At 42.7% G+C, this 21,327-nt stretch overlaps 1 protein-coding gene across 1 annotated transcript; it reads left to right on the top strand.

Annotated features, from left to right (window-relative positions):
- The first annotated feature begins 1,161 nt into the window (after nt 1-1,161).
- On the top strand, nt 1,162-9,392 carry LOC9270958 (L-type lectin-domain containing receptor kinase SIT2-like). Its single transcript, XM_015790076.3, has 2 exons — nt 1,162-3,237; nt 7,399-9,392. Exons 1-2 carry the CDS (start codon nt 1,295-1,297, stop codon nt 9,068-9,070), a joined length of 3,615 nt encoding a protein of 1,204 aa, XP_015645562.2. The 5' UTR covers nt 1,162-1,294; the 3' UTR covers nt 9,071-9,392.
- Nucleotides 9,393-21,327: the final 11,935 nt, after the last annotated feature.

Genomic DNA, 21,327 nt, shown 5'->3' with positions numbered 1-21,327 from the left:
TGGTGAGGGTAGTTGATATCTGGGTTCTTTGGCCCCATATGTCTTTTATTCACCATTACTATTCCTTTTTAAATGAGTATAGACATTTCTAAACAATGCAAATGTGCAGGTTAACAACTAGCTATAGACATTCCTTGGCAATATATTAATAATGAACACGCTTTTAAAACATTTACTTTTAGAATTCGGTATAAATTGGAGTAGAGAATAGAGGAGAAAATTGCCCCAAATATTTTGCGCTTGTATAGTATTTTTGTTCTGGCTTGTTCTTTTGTTTTCTGCTTAAAGGGGCATGCGCTTGAGATCTTAAGGTGTGAACCAACATGTTCCACATCAAATAGATTTATTTTAAAAATGAACAACTCTGAGATTTTCATTTACTACCATTGATCTGACATACTATTCCCTCAAGTTCTTCATTTCTTATCATTTTGGACATGATACCCATATTAATTAGGGTGTATATTATTTATTCTACCCATATTAAATACCTTGAAGTGGTATATTTAGAGATCTGAGAGTGTTATGTTTAATTGGCTTAGGCTTTATTTGTTCGAGATTTTTGGTAGGAACTAAACAACAGCACACAAAATATGAAATGCCATTATGATATGATTAATTAAGTATTAACTATGATAAGTTTTTAAAATAGATTTATTTGTTTTTTTAAAAAGTTGTGTATAAAAAGTTTTTAAAAAACATATCGTTTAGCAATTAGAAAAATATGCTCATCGAATATGAGGGAATAACTAAGCCCAAAAAACTCAGAAGAGCATTACTATTGGAATGAAAGGCCCAGTTCCGATTTAATGAGAATTTTACAACTTCGCTGCTAATAGGTTTTTTTTTTTCACTGCATGGCGCATAGTTGGAAATAATAACACCATTAACTACAAAGGGCAATCTCGACCTATACCGGCCACCACTAAAACTCTTCAACGACAGTCGACGAGAATTCTCATCCACCGCAACAAAGAAAGCTTATTCAACCACTAAATTAAGCTGCTATTTTTTTTTTGTCTTGTGTTTATACTTTTCTTTTATTCTTAAGTCCAAAGTCAAAGTCATAATCACTTACAGAGCGTGCAGAAAAAAAAAGAGGAAAATAAGGTGGCCTATCATGACTTTTGTTGGGAAAAATTGACAGGTGAAAGAGCTGTGATAAAGAAGCAAGCCGCTGCAGATTGAATTGCTGGGTAGGATATTTCTAGGCTGGGGCCATAAGACAGTTCTGCAATCTTCAGCTCGTGCTGGGTGCTCTTGCATCTCGGATTTGCTATCAGCAACCAACACCATGTCCTCCAGTACGTTAGTGCTCCTGCAGCTCCTATACCTTATTAGCCTTATCCTACCAGCCTTCTCTGCCAACGATGACAACCAATTCGCCTACTCTGGCTTCTCTGGTGCTAACCTGACCATGGATGGTGCAACTATCACATCAGGTGGCCTCCTAGAGCTCACCAATGGCACAGTCCAGCAGAAGGGCCATGCATTCTACCCGGTCCCGTTGCGCTTTGTCCGATCACCCAATGGATCAGTGCTCTCCTTCTCGGCATCCTTCGTATTCGCCATCCTATCTGTCTACACTGATCTAAGTGCTCATGGCATGGCCTTCGTCATTGTGCCAAGCATGAACTTCTCAGCTGCGTTGCCTGGCCAATTCCTGGGCCTCGCCAACATCCAGAGCAACGGCAATAGCAGCAACCATTTCTTCGCTGTCGAGCTCGACACCATCCAAAACAAGGAGTTTGGCGACATCAATGCAAACCATGCCGGCGTCAACATGAACGGTCTCCGATCAGAGCAGTCCTACTACGCCGGCTACTACGATGACAAGGATGGTAACTTCCATAACTTGAGCCTGATTAGCCGTGAGGCCATGCAGGTGTGGGTGGACTACGATAGCAACAACACGCAGATCACTGTGGCCATGGCTCCCATCAAGGTTGCGAGACCCATGAAGCCATTGTTCACAGCCAGCTACAACCTCACATCTGTGATTACAGATGTTGCGTATGTTGGTTTCTCCTCTGCAACTGGCACAATCAACGTGCGGCATTGTGTACTCGGCTGGAGCTTTGCGATAAATAGTCCTGCTTCAGCCATTAACTTAGGTAAGCTACCAAAGCTGCCACGCATGGGCCCAAAGCCACGATCGAAGGTATTGGAGATTGTTCTACCAGTAGCAACGGCAAGTTTTGTCCTTACTGTGGGCATTATTGGTCTTGTACTCATACGAAGGCATATGAGGTATACAGAACTGCGCGAAGATTGGGAGGTTGAGTTTGGACCGCACCGGTTCTCTTATAAGGATCTGTATCATGCAACTGAAGGATTCAAGAATGAGAATCTGCTGGGTGTAGGAGGATTTGGGAGAGTATATAAGGGTACCCTTCCAGTGTCAAAATTGGAGATTGCAGTAAAGAGGGTGTGTCATGAATCAAGGCAAGGAATGAAGGAATTTGTTGCCGAGATTGTTAGTATTGGTCGTCTCCAACACCATAATCTCGTGCAATTACTTGGCTATTGTAGAAGAAGAGGTGAGCTGTTCTTAGTGTATGACTACATGCCAAATGGAAGTGTTGACAAATACATACATAGTATAGAGGGAAAAACCATTCTAACTTGGGCCCAAAGGTGGCATATCATCAAAGGCATTGCATCTTGCTTGGTCTATCTCCACGAAGAGTGGGAAAAAGCTGTTATCCATCGGGACATAAAAGCTAGTAATGTTCTTCTTGATGGCGATATGAACGGACGACTTGGTGACTTTGGCCTTGCAAGATTGTATGATCATGATGATGACCCACAAACCACGCATGTGGTTGGAACAATAGGATACCTAGCTCCAGAACTAGGACACACTAGCAAGGCGACCCCTCTTACTGATGTATTTGCTTTTGGCATGTTTGTTCTCGAGGTTGCCTGTGGGCAGAGACCCATCAATCAAAGTTCACTTGATAGCCAAACGATGTTAGTTGACTGGGTGCTTGAGCAATGGAACAAAGGATCACTAGTCAGTACAGTGGATAGCAGGCTTGAAGGAAATTATAATGTTAGAGAGGCAGTTTTAGCTATAAATCTTGGACTTTTATGCTCTCACCCTTTTGCTAATGCAAGGCCTTCTATGCGGCAGGTCATTCATTACCTTGATGGTAGCATTCCATTACCAGAGATGTCACCAACAGATTTGAGCTATCATATGATGACAATAATGCAAAATGAAGGGTTTGACGAGTACATCATGACAAGTTCATCGATGGTAAGCAATGGCACTGCATCTGCCATTTCAAACGGAAGATGACATGAATTATGGTCATCAGATATGAATGCACTGTTCTTTTCTTACTCCTTTTGTAAAAACTGCTTTCCTTGTATACAGAAGGATCTTTTTGCTAGGTGAGAATTGTATGTGATTGTAAGTTTTTACAATATTTGTGTAAAAACATGTAAACAGTTTGTTTATAATGAATTTAACTATTTTTATACATAATAGAAGAGTTGCTCCAAACAGCCTCTGTATGAATTTAACTCATAGTAGCCAATATAAGCTCTTGTGGTTGCTTAACTGAAGCTCAAGCCATCCGTGCATGGAGCTGAGATGTGAAAGAGAGGTGATTGTAAATCATCTTTAGCAAAATGTCTCTGCATAATACATATATAGTTTTTCTATTGAATATAAACATTTATGCACTATTAATTATAGGGTATAGGTAAACATTTCCATTATTGTTTGGACATCACCACTATAGGTAGATTGTATATGCACTAGTCCAATCACGTGATAGAACTGTCATGGGGCAAACGTGTCAAGTATCGAGAGTGCCCGTGCTCACCTCACACTTGTACACTTGTATCACGTGCTCTGGACGTACTTGGACTGGCTGTGGAAGTTCAAGCACGCAAAACTAGTAGCATGTGCAGTCGTAACTTACACCACTAGACTACCAAAGGGTGTGCACATAGGAATGACAATAACGTCGCCAAGGCTGGTAGGTTCATATAATGATGCATTTAGAACACACCATTTTGGAATTAGCTACCTACACCAGGCAGGTATGGGGTAATGTCCACCATAAGCTGAAGATTTCGCATGCTCCTCCTCTGGTGACCTATTATTCTGGTGGTTTGATTCTCGTCGCCTTCTTCCAACAAAGTCCAGTTGCGCTGGCTAGCTTTGATGCTGTTCTTATTCTGATTTCGTGGCTGGTGTGGAAAGAGTGAAATGCTCAGGCATTCCAGCAGCACGTCTGCAGGTTTGCGTCGCAAGTGGCTCAAGCGATCTGGGAGGAATGGGAATGGTGCAACTGGCCTGGGAGGATACTGCAGCAGGGCTCCTTTCTTTGTGTAGCTAGATTGGGTGCAGTAGTGCAGGCTTTACCCCTTGTTCTTATGTAAGTCAATCACAACAACCGTATTTGTTGTTTAAACTTCGTACATCCTCTACATTTTTTTCCCTCACTCTTAATACAATCTGGCATTCCACTGGCCGGACCGACGAAAACAAAACATTTTGGAATCTGTACATTTATTTATACACACACATATATAAAAGCCTAAAGTAGGTATTAATTAATTATAACTTGTGACCGTACATAATCGTAGGTACTATATATGATTGTAATATTTTACAGAACCTCCTCACATATATAAAATATCATGTTTGGCCCATATTTACTTAAATTTCATGTTAGAAAAGTGTCCATGAAATTCAGTTGGTTTCTTGGCTAAGATCATTGGTTCAACTCATATTACTTTGAACAATATAGCTAGTGATTCAGTATATGCCAAATTAGTTCAGTACGCCAAATTCATATTATTCCCTCCGTTTAGATCATATACCCTTCGTTTATATCAATAATCTGAGGATTTACCCTCCTATGCAAATGACATATATAGGGGGGGGGGTTACTGACATGTGGGTCCGGAGGGTAAATCATTAATTGCAATCTAAAGAGGATATGTACAATTAGGCCCCTTTGAATCGTAGGGTAGAAAAAATAGAGGAATAGAAAAAACACAGAGAATTGCAAAACACAGGAAAAATATAGGAATGGTCGTTTGATTGGAGCGCAGGAAAAAACGCAGGAATCGGATGAGAGAGATAGACTCAAAGGAAATTTTCCAAGAGGTTGGAGCTCTTGCTAAATTTCCTCCAAAATCCACATGCAATGTGTGATTCCATAGGAATTTCATAGGATCTGGAAAGCTTCAATCCTTTGAATCAAAGGGCCAAATAGGAAAATTTCCTATAGGATTTGAATCCTATGAAATTCCTATATAAATCCTTTGATTCAAAGGGTCCTTACATTTTACTTTCTACTTCTCCAGATATTTGCTGTCCAGTCCTTAAAAGTTTGGTCCCTACATGGAACAGAGTTCCTACAAAATATCAACTTGAAGCTAAGTCATTGAAGTTACCTCACGTTAAGGCAATATATCTGAGGTCAACATCGAAGAAATCCTGTCCTACTAACTGAAAGGAACTCCCGTGTATTTTTTCCCTTTTCGTTGTCGTCCATATACTTATTCTGCAATATTGACGTATCGAATACTTTTGATCACCGATGACATTTCAACGCCGTAAGAAATATGTTCACCTTGGGTGTGTTTAGTTCACGCCAAAATTGGAAGTTTGATTGAAATTGGAACGATGTGACGGAAAAGTTGAAAGTTTGTGTATGTAGAAAAGTTTTGATGTGATAGAAAAGTTGGAAGTTTGAAGAAAAAGTTGGGAACTAAACCAGGCCCCTTTTCCATGGAAGAACACAACTGAGCTGTCCAAATCAAGAAATCAATTTCCACAAAGACAAAACCTGTCACATGGAATTGAAGGTGCCAGGTGAAGTTTCAAAGTTAGGCAGCACCTTGTAAGTCGCATGGAATCTGATGGTCCTTTTGTGGTATTCCATTCTCGCAATTAATTTCTATGGAATAATTTGTTATGTGATGTCAACATCTTCTACACTAGCACAGATTCTTACATCTGTAACGGGTCCAATAAAACCGTTATAGATTATGTCATCTGTAACGGGTGACATTGGCAACTGTTATAGATGACCAGAACATTCTTGAGCTGTTACTGAAGCCGCCTTATCTATAATGGCTCCTAATCAAGAGCCGTTACAGATGTAAGCTCCTTTATCTGTAATGGCTTCCTCATTGCCCCGGCCGCACAACCCTTCCCCCTCCCGCTCTTCCGTGCCACCACAGTCCACATCATCATTACATTCCTGCAACGCGACGTCGATGTGCTGCCGTGCAGTGGCCATCGGTAGAGCAGGGATGGCCGGAGTAGCAGGAGGCTAGCAGAGATGAAACCAGATTGGATGTTTTTTGTTCTTTCTATTATAAATCTCCACATATGTAACAGCTTACGAGTTTAGTTTATATTTTTTTTAAGCTGAATTTTCACATATGTAACGGCTCCACGTTTTGAGCCGTTACAGATAACTTTCATCTATAACGGCTCTCTAGCCCTTACATATGAGTCTTCACGTCTGTAACTGTTGGTCTGTAATGGTTAGTCCAACCATTATAGATGTGATTTTTGAGCCCTTACAGATGTAGTGTTCTGTACTAGTGTATAATTGTACCTTAAACCACTGTAATAGTTTGAATAGGTCAATGTTTTATTAAATTTGATTTCTCTAAATAGAAATTTGATTGTAGATTTTTTTAGAAGAGATGCAATACATTCTAATAATTAAGAGTGTTTTTTAAGAGTTACCACCCTTTTTAGTACAAATTTGTGCACTAAGGTGGTGACCATAAAAAACGTAGTAATTAGATAGTGTAAACCAGAAGCTTATCAAATCCATATTATGCTGTATGGGTAGAAAGATATTTGCAGCACAGACTGATGTCAGGTCATGTTTCTTCTTTCAAAAAAAAAAAGTCAGGTCATGTTTTGCCAAAAAAAAAAAAGAAAGAGGAAAAGCCCCAACCCCCTAGGATGCAGACAGATATATAATCAGAGAGGCATAGAGGGGAAGAGAGAGGACCCAAAGTATCCATGGCTTCTATGTCTTAAACTTTGTCTACTCAATGAGCTTCAGACATGTCTTGGACAAAGCCCATGTCCTCCCTCCTATGCACCATCCTCTCCCTTGTTCTTATCCTTGAAGCTTTCACAACTAGCCATGGCGAGTTCGTCTACCATGGCTTTTCTGGTGTTAACCTCACCCTTGATGGAAATGCCATGGTCACACCAGACGGCATCCTTGAGCTCACCAATGACACAATTAATCTAGGACACGCATTTTATCCAACTCCACAAAACTTCCGTAAATTTTCCAACAGCACAGTGCAATCATTCTCACTCAGCTTTGTGTTTGCAATCCTCTCAGTGCATGATGATATAAGTGCAGATGGCATGGCCTTCTTTGTTGCTCCAAGCAAGAACCTTTCCAATACATGGGCACAGTATATAGGTCTCCTCAATAGTAGGAACGATGGCAACAGAAGCAATCACATGTTCGCGGTCGAGCTTGATACTACCCAAAATGATGAGTTCAAAGACATCGACAACAACCACGTTGGAATCAACATCAACAGCCTCATCTCTTTGCAAGCTCACCACACTGGATACTATGATGATAAGAGTGGTTTCTTCAACAACTTGACTCTGATCAGTGGCAAGGCCATGCAGGTATGGGCTGACTATGATGGAGAGTCTGCACAAATCAACGTTACCTTGGCTCATCTTGGAGCACCCAAATCTGTAAGACCACTGCTTTCATCTTCCTATAACTTCTCAGATGTTCTTAGAGATCAATCATACATCGGTTTCTCAGCCACAACAGGTGCGATTAGCACAAGACATTGCGTACTTGGCTGGAGTTTTGCTATGAATAGTCCTGCTCCAGCTATAGACATCTCCAGACTCCCAAAGCTACCACGCCTTGGCCCAAAGCCTCGTTCCAAGACCTTAGATATCACCCTGCCTATAGCCACAGCAATATTTGTCCTTGCTGCTGGTACCGTTGTTGTTTTACTTGTTCGTAGAAGATTGAGATATATGGAGCTACAGGAAGATTGGGAGGTTGATTTTGGGCCACATCGATTCTCCTTCAAAGACATGTACCATGCTACGGAAGGGTTTAATAAAAATAACTTACTAGGAGTAGGTGGGTTTGGCAAAGTTTATAAAGGCGTTCTTCAGAAGTCTAAAGTTCCAGTAGCTATTAAGAGGGTGTCCCACGAGTCTACACAAGGGATGAAAAAGTTCATTGCTGAGGTTGTCAGTATTGGTAAGCTCAGACACCGCAACCTAGTGCCTCTACTTGGTTATTGTCGGCGAAAAGGTCAACTCCTTCTAGTATATGACTATATGTCAAATGGCAGCCTTAATAAGTATTTGTATCCTGAAGATGGAAAACCATCATTGAATTGGGCTGAGAGGTTTCATGTCATCAAGGGTGTCGCATTTGGCTTGCTCTATCTCCATGAGAAGTGGGAAAAGGTTGTCATACACCGAGATATTAAACCAAGTAATGTTCTTCTAGATAGTGAAATGAATGGAAAATTAGGTGACTTTGGTCTTTCAAGGTTATATGACCATGGGACTGATCCACAAACCACTCACATGGTTGGAACCATGGGGTACTTAGCTCCAGAATTGGTACGCACAGGGAGAGCATCCACTTCTACAGATGTCTTTGCATTTGGCATATTTCTTCTTGAGGTCACCTGTGGGCAAAGACCTATTAAGAAAGACTCACAGGGAAACCAGCATAGTTTGTTCGATTGGGTTCTTCAGTTTCTGCATAATAGCTCACTAATCGAGGCCATGGACAGTAGACTCCAAGCTGATTTTAATATCGATGAGGTTTGTCTTGTCCTAAAGCTAGGTCTTCTATGCTCACACCCATTTACTAATGCAAGACCTAGCATGCAGCAAGTCATGGAGTACCTTGAAGGTGATACACCAATACCAGAGATTTCATCAAGGCATTTTAGCTTTACTATGCAGGCTTTGATGCAGAGCAAAGGATTTGAATCACCAGACATGTTATGCCCACAGTTTACGAGTATTGGCACATTCTCTGAACTGTCAGGGGGAAGATGATATACTAGAAGCTATGCAGAACTAAGAACATCAGAAAATCATATTAGGATATACATGTACATTTTTCTCAACCAGAAATCTGTAAACCGGAGAACAGTTTGTAGTGACATAAAAATAGCAACAAATGCTATGTAAAATGTTTTCACGTTTCTTTTTCTAGAACTTCTTATGAAAAAACGAAGTGTATTTACTGTTTGTTTTTGTTAAGATTGGCTAGAAAGCTGCCTCACTTCATTAGTTCATTGTACTGAATAGATCTCTGGAGGACTGAAATATATGCAAAGATTCAAGAATTTTAGGTTAATAAATGGTTGGAAGCATATATGCATTGTCGCTCTTAGAAGATAAAAACAGCGAATTGTTATAGTAATCAAAATTTTAGGTTAACAAATGGTTGAAGAGCAATGCTCCGGTGCTTTCTACTTGGAGTATTATACTACAAGTAGAATTAATCTTGACCATTCATTTTAAAGGGTAGATTAGTAATCTCCTAATATATATTAGGGGCAATTTTGGCAGGATCTATTTTATCTGTCTCGGTCGGTCTTGGCTTGATCGCATCAGGTCCGACGAAAAGCACCGCATCTCGCCCAACGCACGTTGCTTATCGCTACTCCTCCCGGCACGCCGTGGCGCGGTGCGGCGAAACCCTCAGGCGTCCCCTCCTCCCACCTCTCACCTGTCTATCCGTTCCTCCTCTCCTGTATTCCACGTCGGCATCCTGGTTCGCCATCGTGGCCTTCTGTCCGCTGCGAGTGGCCTTCCGCGCGCGTCCGATTCCGCCGGAGCCCCTGCGCAAGACCTGAGATTCTTGGCAGCGCCCACTTTGGAGGATTCAATCCATTCCGCTGGCGGGTAGTGATCTCCATTCCGTGTTGCTCCGATTGTGTGGGCTACGGCCACTTGGGAGGCAGCTGCGATACATTCCGGCGCCGTATCCCCGGTCCCCCTCCGTGCGTGCCCGAGTCTTGTGGCTTGCATTGGCGAGCACCTCCTCGACCGCGAGCACGGCATGAGATGCAGAATATGCAACAGTGTCGCTCGCTGCGTGCTGCCGTGGAAGGCGTCGCCGGCGAACCTGATAGACCGCAATGCTCAGAGGTTTCAGCACATCCGTGCTCGCGGCGGCGTCAGGACACTGGATCGGACGCTGAACGATGCATGCGGCATGCCCGATCTGCTAGCTCAGGATGGTGGCCGGCGACTGTCCGCACGCTCTCCTGCGGGCATGACTTCCACGAGGATTGCAACATCGCGAAGTGGCTCCGTGACAACAAGAAGGCCTGCCCAGTTCATTCTGCTTGTAATATTCAGTTGTATGGTGTGTCGAATACTTCATTGACTAATTGACGAGCTTTGAGATACTGATGTTTATTGGATCTTGTGACTGTCCCAATATATTCATTGTTCAGTAATGGTTTAAGTAAAAAAGAAAAGGTGAATAGTGATGGACTACTAGTAATGTCAATGTGTTGACCATGTCAGTGTGTTGTGCATTTTTTTTTGTGTGCAACTGTGATGGGGTGAGATGAATCCAGGCAATTTGAACTGAAATATGTCATCCTGCTCCTGGATCAGTAAACAAGTTGTTTTGCTCCTGAAAGAGTGAGACTGAAAAAATCTGATAAACTGCTTAAATGAGATTTTTCACTATCAGAGTTTTGCCCATATGTAAATTGCATTTCAGTCAGAGCTGTAATTCAGGATTTGTTTTATATTTCATACCATCGAAACATCTAACTGCATTCTGTCATATTCTGGCGCTCTGAATCATCGCTACATGATTCCTTTCTTGTGCTCATATGGGGGTAGCTAAGCCCTCAATTGCCACTAAATTGATTTTTTTTCAGTCATAGGACAATGTCTACTAATGGGGGCTTAGAACATCTTGATTCACTCTTTGCTGCAAACTCCCTGGTCTACTGTCGTGTTTATGCAAAAGCATTTGCATTAGCTCCGCGGCAGCTTGTGAAGTCATGCACAGTCCCTATTCATGTAGCATCCAAACACCTCATTCCCAAGTCCCTTAGCCGCTCGTACGGTCGCCGGCGGCGACCAAATGCCACCGCCTCACTCGAGCTCCGCCACCGCACGTCGCCGGCTGCCATAGCTCATTTCTTGGCCAATCCGAGCCGTCCACCACATCCCCATACTACACTCGTTCATTCCCAGTTGCCCATTCCTCCTACCTCGCCGCCGTTCGCCGGAACCTGTCGAATTTCGTCCGCCGTCCAATTGCCCGGCGATCTCCTGTCTTGGTCAAAGCTACATGGCAGGACTAGTCGTCCGCCGTGGGCAAGGACCTTCAGCGGCTTGGCGAAGAGGAGAAGGGCCACCCTTGGTCGCTGGAGGGGGAGGAGATGTCGATCGCGCTGGAGATGATGGAGGCGGAGAGGGAGATGGACAAGCGACGAAGTCGACGATGGATGGGGTCAGGCGCTTGAGAATGGCGAAGGTTTAGAGTTACTGAATAATAATTTACGATAATACCCTTACATGAATTATTATCTATGGACAAATATACCCCTCCATGTTTCTACTACCACTAAGAGTGGTGGTAGTAGAATTAGATCTCAACCCTACGATTATATACGATCAACGGCTCGGATTATTTTCTACTATAAGTAGAAAGCACCGGAGTGAGGCTCATGGTTGAAAGCATATATGCATTTGCATAATAAAGTGACAGTGGGATATTATAGAAACTTCAGTGAAAATAAACATTGAAAGATCCAAAGATTCATGAATCGTGAAGTAAAGATCCAAGACCTTAATTATACATGACAGGCTAGGAGGATGGGAGCAGAAGCAGCAGATTTAGTTGTGCTAACTGACTCGTGAAAGAAACACCATCCTGCTCCTTAAACACCTCAATCCTAATCTGACCCAGGCTCGTAATAAACCCTTTGGTATTAACAGTTGCATTAACCAATGTGAAGGTAAACAATCTATCAATTAGATCCCACTCACCCAACAAGAGGTAAGTCCATCTTGCACATCATAAGATGTTTGAGGATAACTAATATGCTTAAATGTTATTTTATGAACTTAAGCAACTCAAATTTAGCGTTGATGTAGTTTGCAGTGACACATATGTACCCCCAAATTCTGAAATTCTAATAATTAGTCCAGAGGTCTACAGTAGAATTAACATTGTACCACCTACTTTTCAACATTATGATGCAAATTGTTTCTTAGTGTCCTCATTAATGCAAGACAATCTAATCAAATAGTTTGCTGTCTAACTATCCGAAAAGATGGGTGGATGCAATTTAACAATTTATTCCAGTTTTGGATCATCTGTTTTCTGAAATACAATTTTCAGCACTAATAAAGAGCTTGGCGATCAAATGTAGGTTGTCACCATCTGAAGAATGAATGATACTTCCAATGTATAAATAATCTTTCCCTCTCTTCACTTGGAATATATTGGAACAATACATCCCAATATGCCTATTTAGATTATTTGTTCCTTGGCCAGGTCAGTTGAAAATTCAGTTTGCAACATTTGCAGATCGACTTTTATTTTTTCCATCAATAATTTCTGGTTCGACATAATATCCAAACCCTAGACCTTTTCTTCTGTGTGCGATGTGAAAGATCAACTGAAAGACATTCAACTGAAATCTCTGACTTTGAAACTGTTCTCTCCACTGTAGGAAGAAAAAAAAAGTTCATTTCTAATCCGGAAATAATCTGAAACACAGGTGTACAAAAATAATTTTTGCATTACCATACATGCTAAGCCAATTAAGGAGTGCTACATCCATAATAAGTTATGCCACACAAATGTTGCACGGTTATAAAATGTGATATCTCAAATACCCAATTCTCCAAGGATATTTGTGCCAAATGTGAATCACTAAGTCACACAAAAAGGTAAAATGGTTTGCTGGACACGCAAAATAAATAGCCATTTAAGCCAAATCATAGGAAAGAAAGAATCAAAGTAGCCATTGTTTGCTAGTCACATAAGAAGACAACCAAAGACAAAGATCACACTCAGATGTACTCATTTGAAAAGAGATCTCCATTAATATGTATGTCTAAATTCCTTCACATAACTTATTGAGTGAAAGTGTTGAACAATGTAACAATTAATTTTCTTAAAAATACCATTCATAACATCATAAAGTTTAGCCTAATGCCCTAATATACAATGCAAAGTGAAGGTATATAGAACTGCAGACAAGAGACAAGAGTGATGCCTACTAACTGCCTATATAATCCCCTGTTACCCATGGATAACGGTTCCATCTGGATCTCTTGCCACATTTCTATTGCATTATTAAAGTTAGCTAGTTCTTCATAAGAAACCGTTGATCTCATGCTTCCACTGGTATGCAAGTTGAAAGATGAGACGATGACTAATCCTGGGAAAAACTCTAGGCCCATCCAAGTTCCCTGTTGACAGTAACAAATTAAAGCAGCAAAATGTGGATTACTGGACTGTATTCTGTTCTTACATTTTCCAATCCAATATGCAGACTTCTTTGGCAACACCATCATCACCATTAGAGCCTGTGCACACACTGGTGGAGAAACCCTTTGTAGTCCCGGTTCGTAACCCCCCTTTAGTCCCGGTTTCCAAACCGGGAGTATCAATCCGGGACTAAAGATCGCTATCTTTAGTCCCGGGTGAAATAACCGGGAGTAAAGATCGAGCTGACCTTTTTTTTTTTTGCATGGATATTGGTACTCCCGGTTAAACCATGCATATATATGTTTCAATACATATATATGCATACATATATATATATATGTATATATATATATTATATTATATTATATGTATATACATGCATAATATATATGTATTTATACATATATATGTTATGCAAATGCATATGTATATAGATATATATATATGACCAAAATATATTTACATTATAGAAAATGTGTACACATGCATATAGAAACATATGTAGTCATGTATTAATTACAATCCATTATATGTCCTAGCTAGCTACGATTTCGACGTAGTAGTACTCGCTGCTAGCTCAGAAGCTAAGGACCGGTGAATTGTGTTTCCGTCGTAGTAGAATTCACCCTTGGGATCAAGGATTTCTTCGTTGATGAATCCCATGAGTTGTTCTTGAACCGCCGCGATAAATTCCTTGTGTGTGGTCAGGTTATCCCTCATGCGAATAAACTATATGAATGTATGAAATTGATTAGTAATTAAACAAGAAATCGCTACGTAATGAAATTTTGAATTTATTTGTACGTACATCGAGCTCTCTTGTGGTGATGATTTGGTCTGCAAGGCAGTGGCAATACTCGCACACGTAATAGCCGCACAAGTTAGTTCCCTGCTTTTGCTTTGCGCACTACAAATAAATGACAAACAACGAGAGATCTAATTAATATACACTTGTATGTATTTGAATCGGAGAAATATAAATGTAGAGCATGTGTACTCACAGGAAATTTGAACTTCCGCCTAAGTCTTTCTCTCCATTTGCCGCGGACCAAATGACGGAACCGATACCAAGCCCTACATGGAGTTTAAAGCTATGATTCGTAGTAACAATTAACATAACAAGATTTTCTTAATTAACAAAGGAACTTATGACGGTACCTGTCTATAAGTTCGAAAACCTTGTCAAACGTAGACTCTTTTTTATCCATTGAGTCATATACGTTGACGGTGCAGGCCTCCAGGTCGAAGAGTAAAAGCACCCAGTGGAATCTGCAATGTGCGTGGGATGCATTACATATGAAACACTTAGCAAGTTCGTACGGGAATGAAATTTGGTATGTAGGAAGACAGTAAAATTAAACTAACTCTGTGTTGTATGGAAACAGTATGAACGTCTTGTAATGCTGCGCCTTCAGGAGATGGACGAGATTGTCCTCTGTTTCTTGTGGATATTGGTCGAGCATTGCGACGTTTACTTTCCGAGGGTCGATGAATCCAGTATCGAAAACCCTCCGCCGTCGGGCCCTTTGAATCTCCATTCTACAACGATAAAAGGGAGTATATTATTTTCTATAGTCTACTTATATACAAGGACCTAATTAATTAAAGGAGACGTATAGTAAGAAATCTAACTGAACGATATACTTACAAAATCCAGCAACTCATAATAGAGACGTCGAGGGCGTCCAGCTGGTATAGTTCGTAGATTCCCCTTAAATTGATCCAGAGAATGTCATCTCCTTGCAAGAAGTCCGTGTCCCTGATCCTCGCTCCGATCATCTCTCTACCGGTGGCGCTCATCTCCATGTACAGCTGATGGAACTTGTACATTTGTGTGGGTAGGGACTGCAGCAGCTCAGGCTTGACAAGCGGTTTACCGAGTTCGTACATGTATTTCACTTCCGCCTTTTCGATTGGTGCGACTCCTAGCAATTGATCCGTAGTTAGACCGGTGTCAGTAATAAATTGTTCTATCGTCATTTCTTTACCGATCACCAACGGCTCGATCTCCTGGTTTGGTTGCTCTCCAAGCTGAGGGACTGGTTTGGACTTTCCAGAAGATGCTTTCTTCAGCGTTCGCTCATAGTCCGATAGCTTGATGGCCTCCTTGACAGATGCAGACATACCCCTGAAGAAGTTCCTGACACTGGGTCTATAGGAATCTTCTTTTCTAGACTTCGAGGCTTGAATTGTCTCTTGACTTCTGATGCAACGTAAGCGTCAAGCTCCTCTTGCGTGCAATCGTACCCCGGGTCCTTGTTCTTGGCGGCGTCAACTTTCGCCTTCTTCGTTGCCCTTGTGTGGGCAGGCGGTGGAGCTGGGGGGCCCTTGACTTTGAAGGTGCCAGAAGAGGAGCTTGCGGGGGAGTAGGTGTAGGGGCACGAGGAGGAGTCGGTGCAGGATCCTGAGGAGGAGTCGATGCTGGAGCCTGAGGTGGAGACGGTGCTGGCGGAGCATGAGGAGGAGACGGTGCAGGATCCTGAGGAGGAGATGGCGGAGCCGGAGGAGATGGTGCACGAGACGCCGCTTGTCGCCCAGGGAGGATGATGTACCGCCTGCGCCATAGAATAATGGCATGGCATGTGTCTCGTAGATGCGTCTCACCGTCTCCTCCAGGGTAATCCAGCTCGAGGTCCTCGTACACGCCTTCGACCAACTCAACTTCGACCTTTGAGTATCCTGCTGGAATCGGCCTGCAGTGGTAAGTACCTGAAGGGTCCGTTGGGATGGCCATGCCCGACGCCACCTTCATGTTGTGAGAGATTATTTATTAGTAATCAACATATATAAGCAGCAACTAGCGGAATGGCTAAATCTTACCTTTATTGATAAGTTCTTGAAAGGAATATGCAGCTCACATGGTGTCCGCTGAGTGATGTCATCAACGGGACAGGTCGATTCGTCCTGTGTTTGCATGGCGTCCATGCTCTGTGATCCTACCTGCCCCGTTGAGGCGCAGCTGCTACGGTTTCCTGACGGGCTCACCATTGCAGGAGGAATGGTCGGCTGGGGATCATGGGACCGATGTGCGGCCATGCGTTCATCAACCTTCCTTGCCACCTCCTCTTGCATGTTGAGTTCGTAGCTCGATACCCGGAACTCTAGGTCTGCAATCTTCGCCTCGGTATCTCTCTTGCTCCTCATCCGACTCCTGTACGTGTGGATGTCCTCCTTGAAACCAATCTTCCAAGGAATCACCCCTTTCCCTCGAGTTCGTCCTGGATGCTCTGGAGTCTGCAGGGCGAGTGTCAGCTCGTCCCTATCTCTGTCTGGTCGGAACGTGCCCTGAGAGGAGGCTTCCACTGCATCTGTTAGTCGTCGCGCAGCCTCTCGTATCTGATAGCCGAAGACCAGTGAGCCATCAGCTGGGTTGAGCGTTCCACCGTGAGCATAGTACCAGAACTTCGATTGTTCCGGCCAATTGGCTGTTGCCGGTTCGATACCCCTCTCAATCAAGCTAGCCTCCATCTGCTCCCACTTCGGCATCGCGACGCTATAGCCTCCTGACCCCAAGTGGTGATGGTACTTCTTCTTGGCGGCATTTTCTTTGTTTCTTTCCATCATCGCCTGCCCTTGTTCACCTGTCTTATATGCAACGAACTCGTCCCAGTGATCCCTTAGCTTTGGGAATGTGTCGAAGTTCGGTGTCTGCCCCTTCAGTATATACTTCTGGTACAGATCTCCCTTGAAGCTCTGAAACTGTTCTGCCATTTTCTTCAGAGTCCACCTTTTCACTTTGTCCTCTGTACCCGCAGGAAGGGTGAATGTCTCGAGCATTGTGGTCCACAGCATCTCTTTCTCCGAATCTGGGACAAAGCTCTCATGATCTCCGCGTGCCCTTGTTCTTCGCCAGTACACCGTACTGACAGGCACGTTATCCCGCACAACCCAACCGCTGTGACGTACATAGTTCTTGGCGGCTTCGGCCGGGGCACTAGGACGTCCAACTTCTTCCACTTCCGTTATGATGTGCCGACCCTCAAGCTTCTTCGCTCCACCTCGTTGCCCGCGTGCCCTCTTCTGTCCAACGGAGGGTTGACTACCACTAGCCTCCTCCTCCTGGTTCCCCTCCACATCCCTTTCCACGTGCCCCTGCTGGTTCACCTCCGCATCCCTCTCCACGTTCCCTTCCTCGTTCAAGTACTGGTTTGGATCCTCGTTCCCCTCTTCTTCATTCCAGTACTGGCTGCTTCCCTCCGCGATTGTATCGTACAATATCTGTTCCTCATCGCGGTCAGCCATCTGTTGATACAAGAAACATCTGCTAAGTCACGAGACATTTATGTTTTAACAATCTAAGTCATGTATGCTAAGTGTAAATGTCGTACATTAGAACCCTACACAACCTTACGTGCTAAGTCTAATTACAAATCGTGATATAAGCTAAGTCTAGGTGACGTATATTATACAACCCTAGCTAGTAAATAATTATATACTAAGTCTAATTACAAATAAAATAATCTTATATTAAAACTCAAATAATATTACATGCTAAGACTAAAATAGTCATGTATATGCTAAGTGTTTCGTGCGTATATGCTAAGTCTAATTAAGACTACAATAGTCAATTGCTACTTGTCGCACCAATTCCGTAGTCAATAATTACATACTAAGTCTAATTACAAATAAAGTAATCTTATATTAAAACTCAAATAATATTACATGCTAAGACTAAAATAGTCATGTATGCTAAGTGTTTCGTGCGTATATGCTAAGTCTAATTAAGACTACAATAGTCAATTGCTAGGAGTCGCACCAATTCCGTAGTCAATAATGTCATACTAAGTCTAATTTGCAATAAAATAATCTTATATTAAAACTCAAATAATATTAGAACACTACACAATCTTATATGATAAGTCTAATTACAGGTCTAATAATCTTAATTAATTGCATTACAAATATAACAATCATTTATATTATTACGTCACTTGCCTGCTCCAATTCCTTCTAAGGCTAGCTCTTCCACTCAGGCTTGACGGACGACTCCGACAACACGTCTTTTCTGCAAGATACAAAAAGATGTATTAGGATAAATGCGAAGTAACATATATATATATATATATATATATATATATATATATATATATATATATATATATATATATATATATATATATATATATATATATTGCATTTCACGTTAACGTTTGTCCTCGTTCGTTCGCTCGTTCACGTTGCCTAGGTCGTTCACGTTCGTTCGCTCGTTCTCATTCACGTTCGTTCGCTTGTTCTCATTCACGTTCGTTCCCTCGTTCTCGCTTATCTTCGTTCGATCGTTCTCGTTCTCGCTCTCGTTCGTTCGATCGTTCTCGTTCTCGTTCACGTTCTCGCGGCAACGTACGTTGACGTGTTCGTTCTCGCTCTCGTTCGTTCGATCGTTCTCGTTCTCGTTCACGTTCTCGCGGCAACGTACGTTGACGTGTTCGTTCTCGCTCTCGTTCGTTCGATCGTTCTCGTTCTCGTTCGTTAACGGCGGTGTGGCGGCATCGGGGCGGCGGTTGGCGCGGCGGCGTGGCGGCGGCGGCGGCGTGGCGACGGCGTGGCGTTGCGGGGCCGTGGCGGCGGCGGCGTGGCGTGGCGGCGGCGGCATTGCGCGCGCGGCGGCGAAGGCGGCGGCGGCGTTGCGCGGCGGCGTAGGCGGCGGCGTGGCGCGTCGTCGTCGTGGCGGGCAGCGCGACGGAGAGAGATCGAGATCGGAGAGATCGAGATGCATGAAGGGAGATCTAGCGGCGGCGGCTCTCACCCCAGAGATGCGGCGGCAGCGGAGGAGGCGGAGGCGGCGGCGAGGACGACGAGCTCGAGACGACGGCGAGATACGGCGGCGTCGGCGCGGGGATTTGCCCTAGGCAGTGGCAGCGAAGGAGAAAGGCCGAGAGAGATCGATCGGCCGAAAACGTCTAAGTGTTGGTGAAGAAGACGAGGGCGCACCGGGAATATATAAACCCCCGGATCTTTACTCCCGGTTGTTGAGAACAACCGGGAGTAAATATCTTTTCCCGCTATTTCGAAATTCTTTTTAAACCCGGTTAGGGTTAAGAACCGGGACTAAAGATTATAGCACTGCATATGATTTTCGCTTACATATGTGTTTATAAAATAGAAGTTAATTCACTAACATTATTTAAAGTACAAAGATTAATGACAATTACTTCGAAAAATTATTTTTGTCTGTAATAAATTAAGTGGATAAATCGTAATAAGCAAATATAATTAATAAAAATTCCAATAATCATATATACTTAGCATATATATGAATGATATTATTATATTGGTAAAAACTCTAATTAAGATATGTATGTACATACTGCATGATTTAAAATTAATAAAAATTGTAATCATCATATGTACTTAGCGTAGGAATTATATTAAATTAAATGCTAAAAACTCTAATTAACATATGTAAATGCCACATGCATGATTTAAACCTTTTAAAAATTCGAATAGTCATATATAAGTAGCATATGAAAGATAGTAAATTAAATTGTGAAAAACTCTAATATATGAATGATAGTTTTAAAAATATATTAAATTTAATACTTTTAAAAATTCTCCAGTCAATTATAATTAGCATATGAATGATAGTAAATTAAATGTTAAAAACTCTAATTAACATATGAAATTGCCACTTGCGTGATTTAAAACTTTTAAAAATCCTCTAGTCAATTATAATTAGCATATGAATGCTAGTAAATTAAATGTTAAAAACTCTAATTAACATACATATGAAATTTTGAAGCTTGCTCGGGCAGCTGGAGGAGGAAGAAGACATATATATAGGGGTGGGACTTTAGACCCGGTTGGTAGCACCAACCGGGGCTAAAGATCACCGGGATCTTTAGTCCCGGTTGGTAATACCAACCGGGACTAAAGTTACGATCTTTAGTCCCGGTTGGTGTTACCAACCGGGACTAAAGATCCCGGGGGGGCCTGACAGGCCCTGACAGCATTCGAACCAGGACTAAAGATCAAATATGCCCGTTACCCTTTTGAACCGGGACTAAAGATCATCTTTAGCCCCGGTCTTTATTGCATCCGGGACTATTGTGGAAATCGGCCGACCGACGAAAGATGGTTTCTCCACCAGTGACACGTGCACTGGACTGGAGAGGAAGGGAGAGGGGGTAGCCGGGTATGGGAGGGACCGAGGGAGACAGATGTTCTCACCAATCAGCGATTGCTGGTGCCTCTGCCGCTGCCGCTGCCACCGCGGCGGCCACGGCCGCCAACGCTCCCGCCGTCGCCGCCGTATGCTTGGTCGCGCGTGAGTTTTCCCCTTGCCGTGCTCGAGTTGCGTGCAGCCGACTAACCATGTGCCCGTGTAAGGGCTTCGCAATGAGAAATTGAGAAGTCATTTTTTGTCACAGCCCATCTACTGAAACTTTTCTAACTTGTATGGGCGGCGTTCACACGCAGCCCATGATGATTTTGTAAGCGGAAAAGAAACACATGAGGCCCCTCATCCTATCGCCAAATTACAAATTCGTCCATAACCAAAAAACAGATATATGCATGACATCCTTCGACTTACAAAACCGGATCACTCTGAGCCCTTAGGCGCAGTGGCGGAGCTAGGATATAATTATAGTGGGGGCTCCTTAACTTTTTAGGCCTTCTAACCATCTCAGACAAAGTCTATTTTAGCCTACTTGCAATAGACATATGGATTTAAATTTTAGGGGATCTTAATGGGGGCTCTAATAAATGTTCTGTTGGCCACTGCTTAGGCGGTTTGGTTGAAACAAGATTTCGGCAATACTAAAAGGTGTGACTATCAAGCTGGAAAAGTGGATGGATTAAGAGACAAGGAATTTTATACAGGTTCAGGGCTTCT

This window comes from Oryza sativa, chromosome 7 (genome assembly GCF_034140825.1).
Source record: "Oryza sativa Japonica Group chromosome 7, ASM3414082v1".
In the NCBI taxonomy this organism is placed as follows: Eukaryota; Viridiplantae; Streptophyta; class Magnoliopsida; order Poales; family Poaceae; genus Oryza; species Oryza sativa.
Note: the sequence above shows the minus strand (reverse complement) of the source record. Positions and strands in the feature narration are given on the sequence as shown.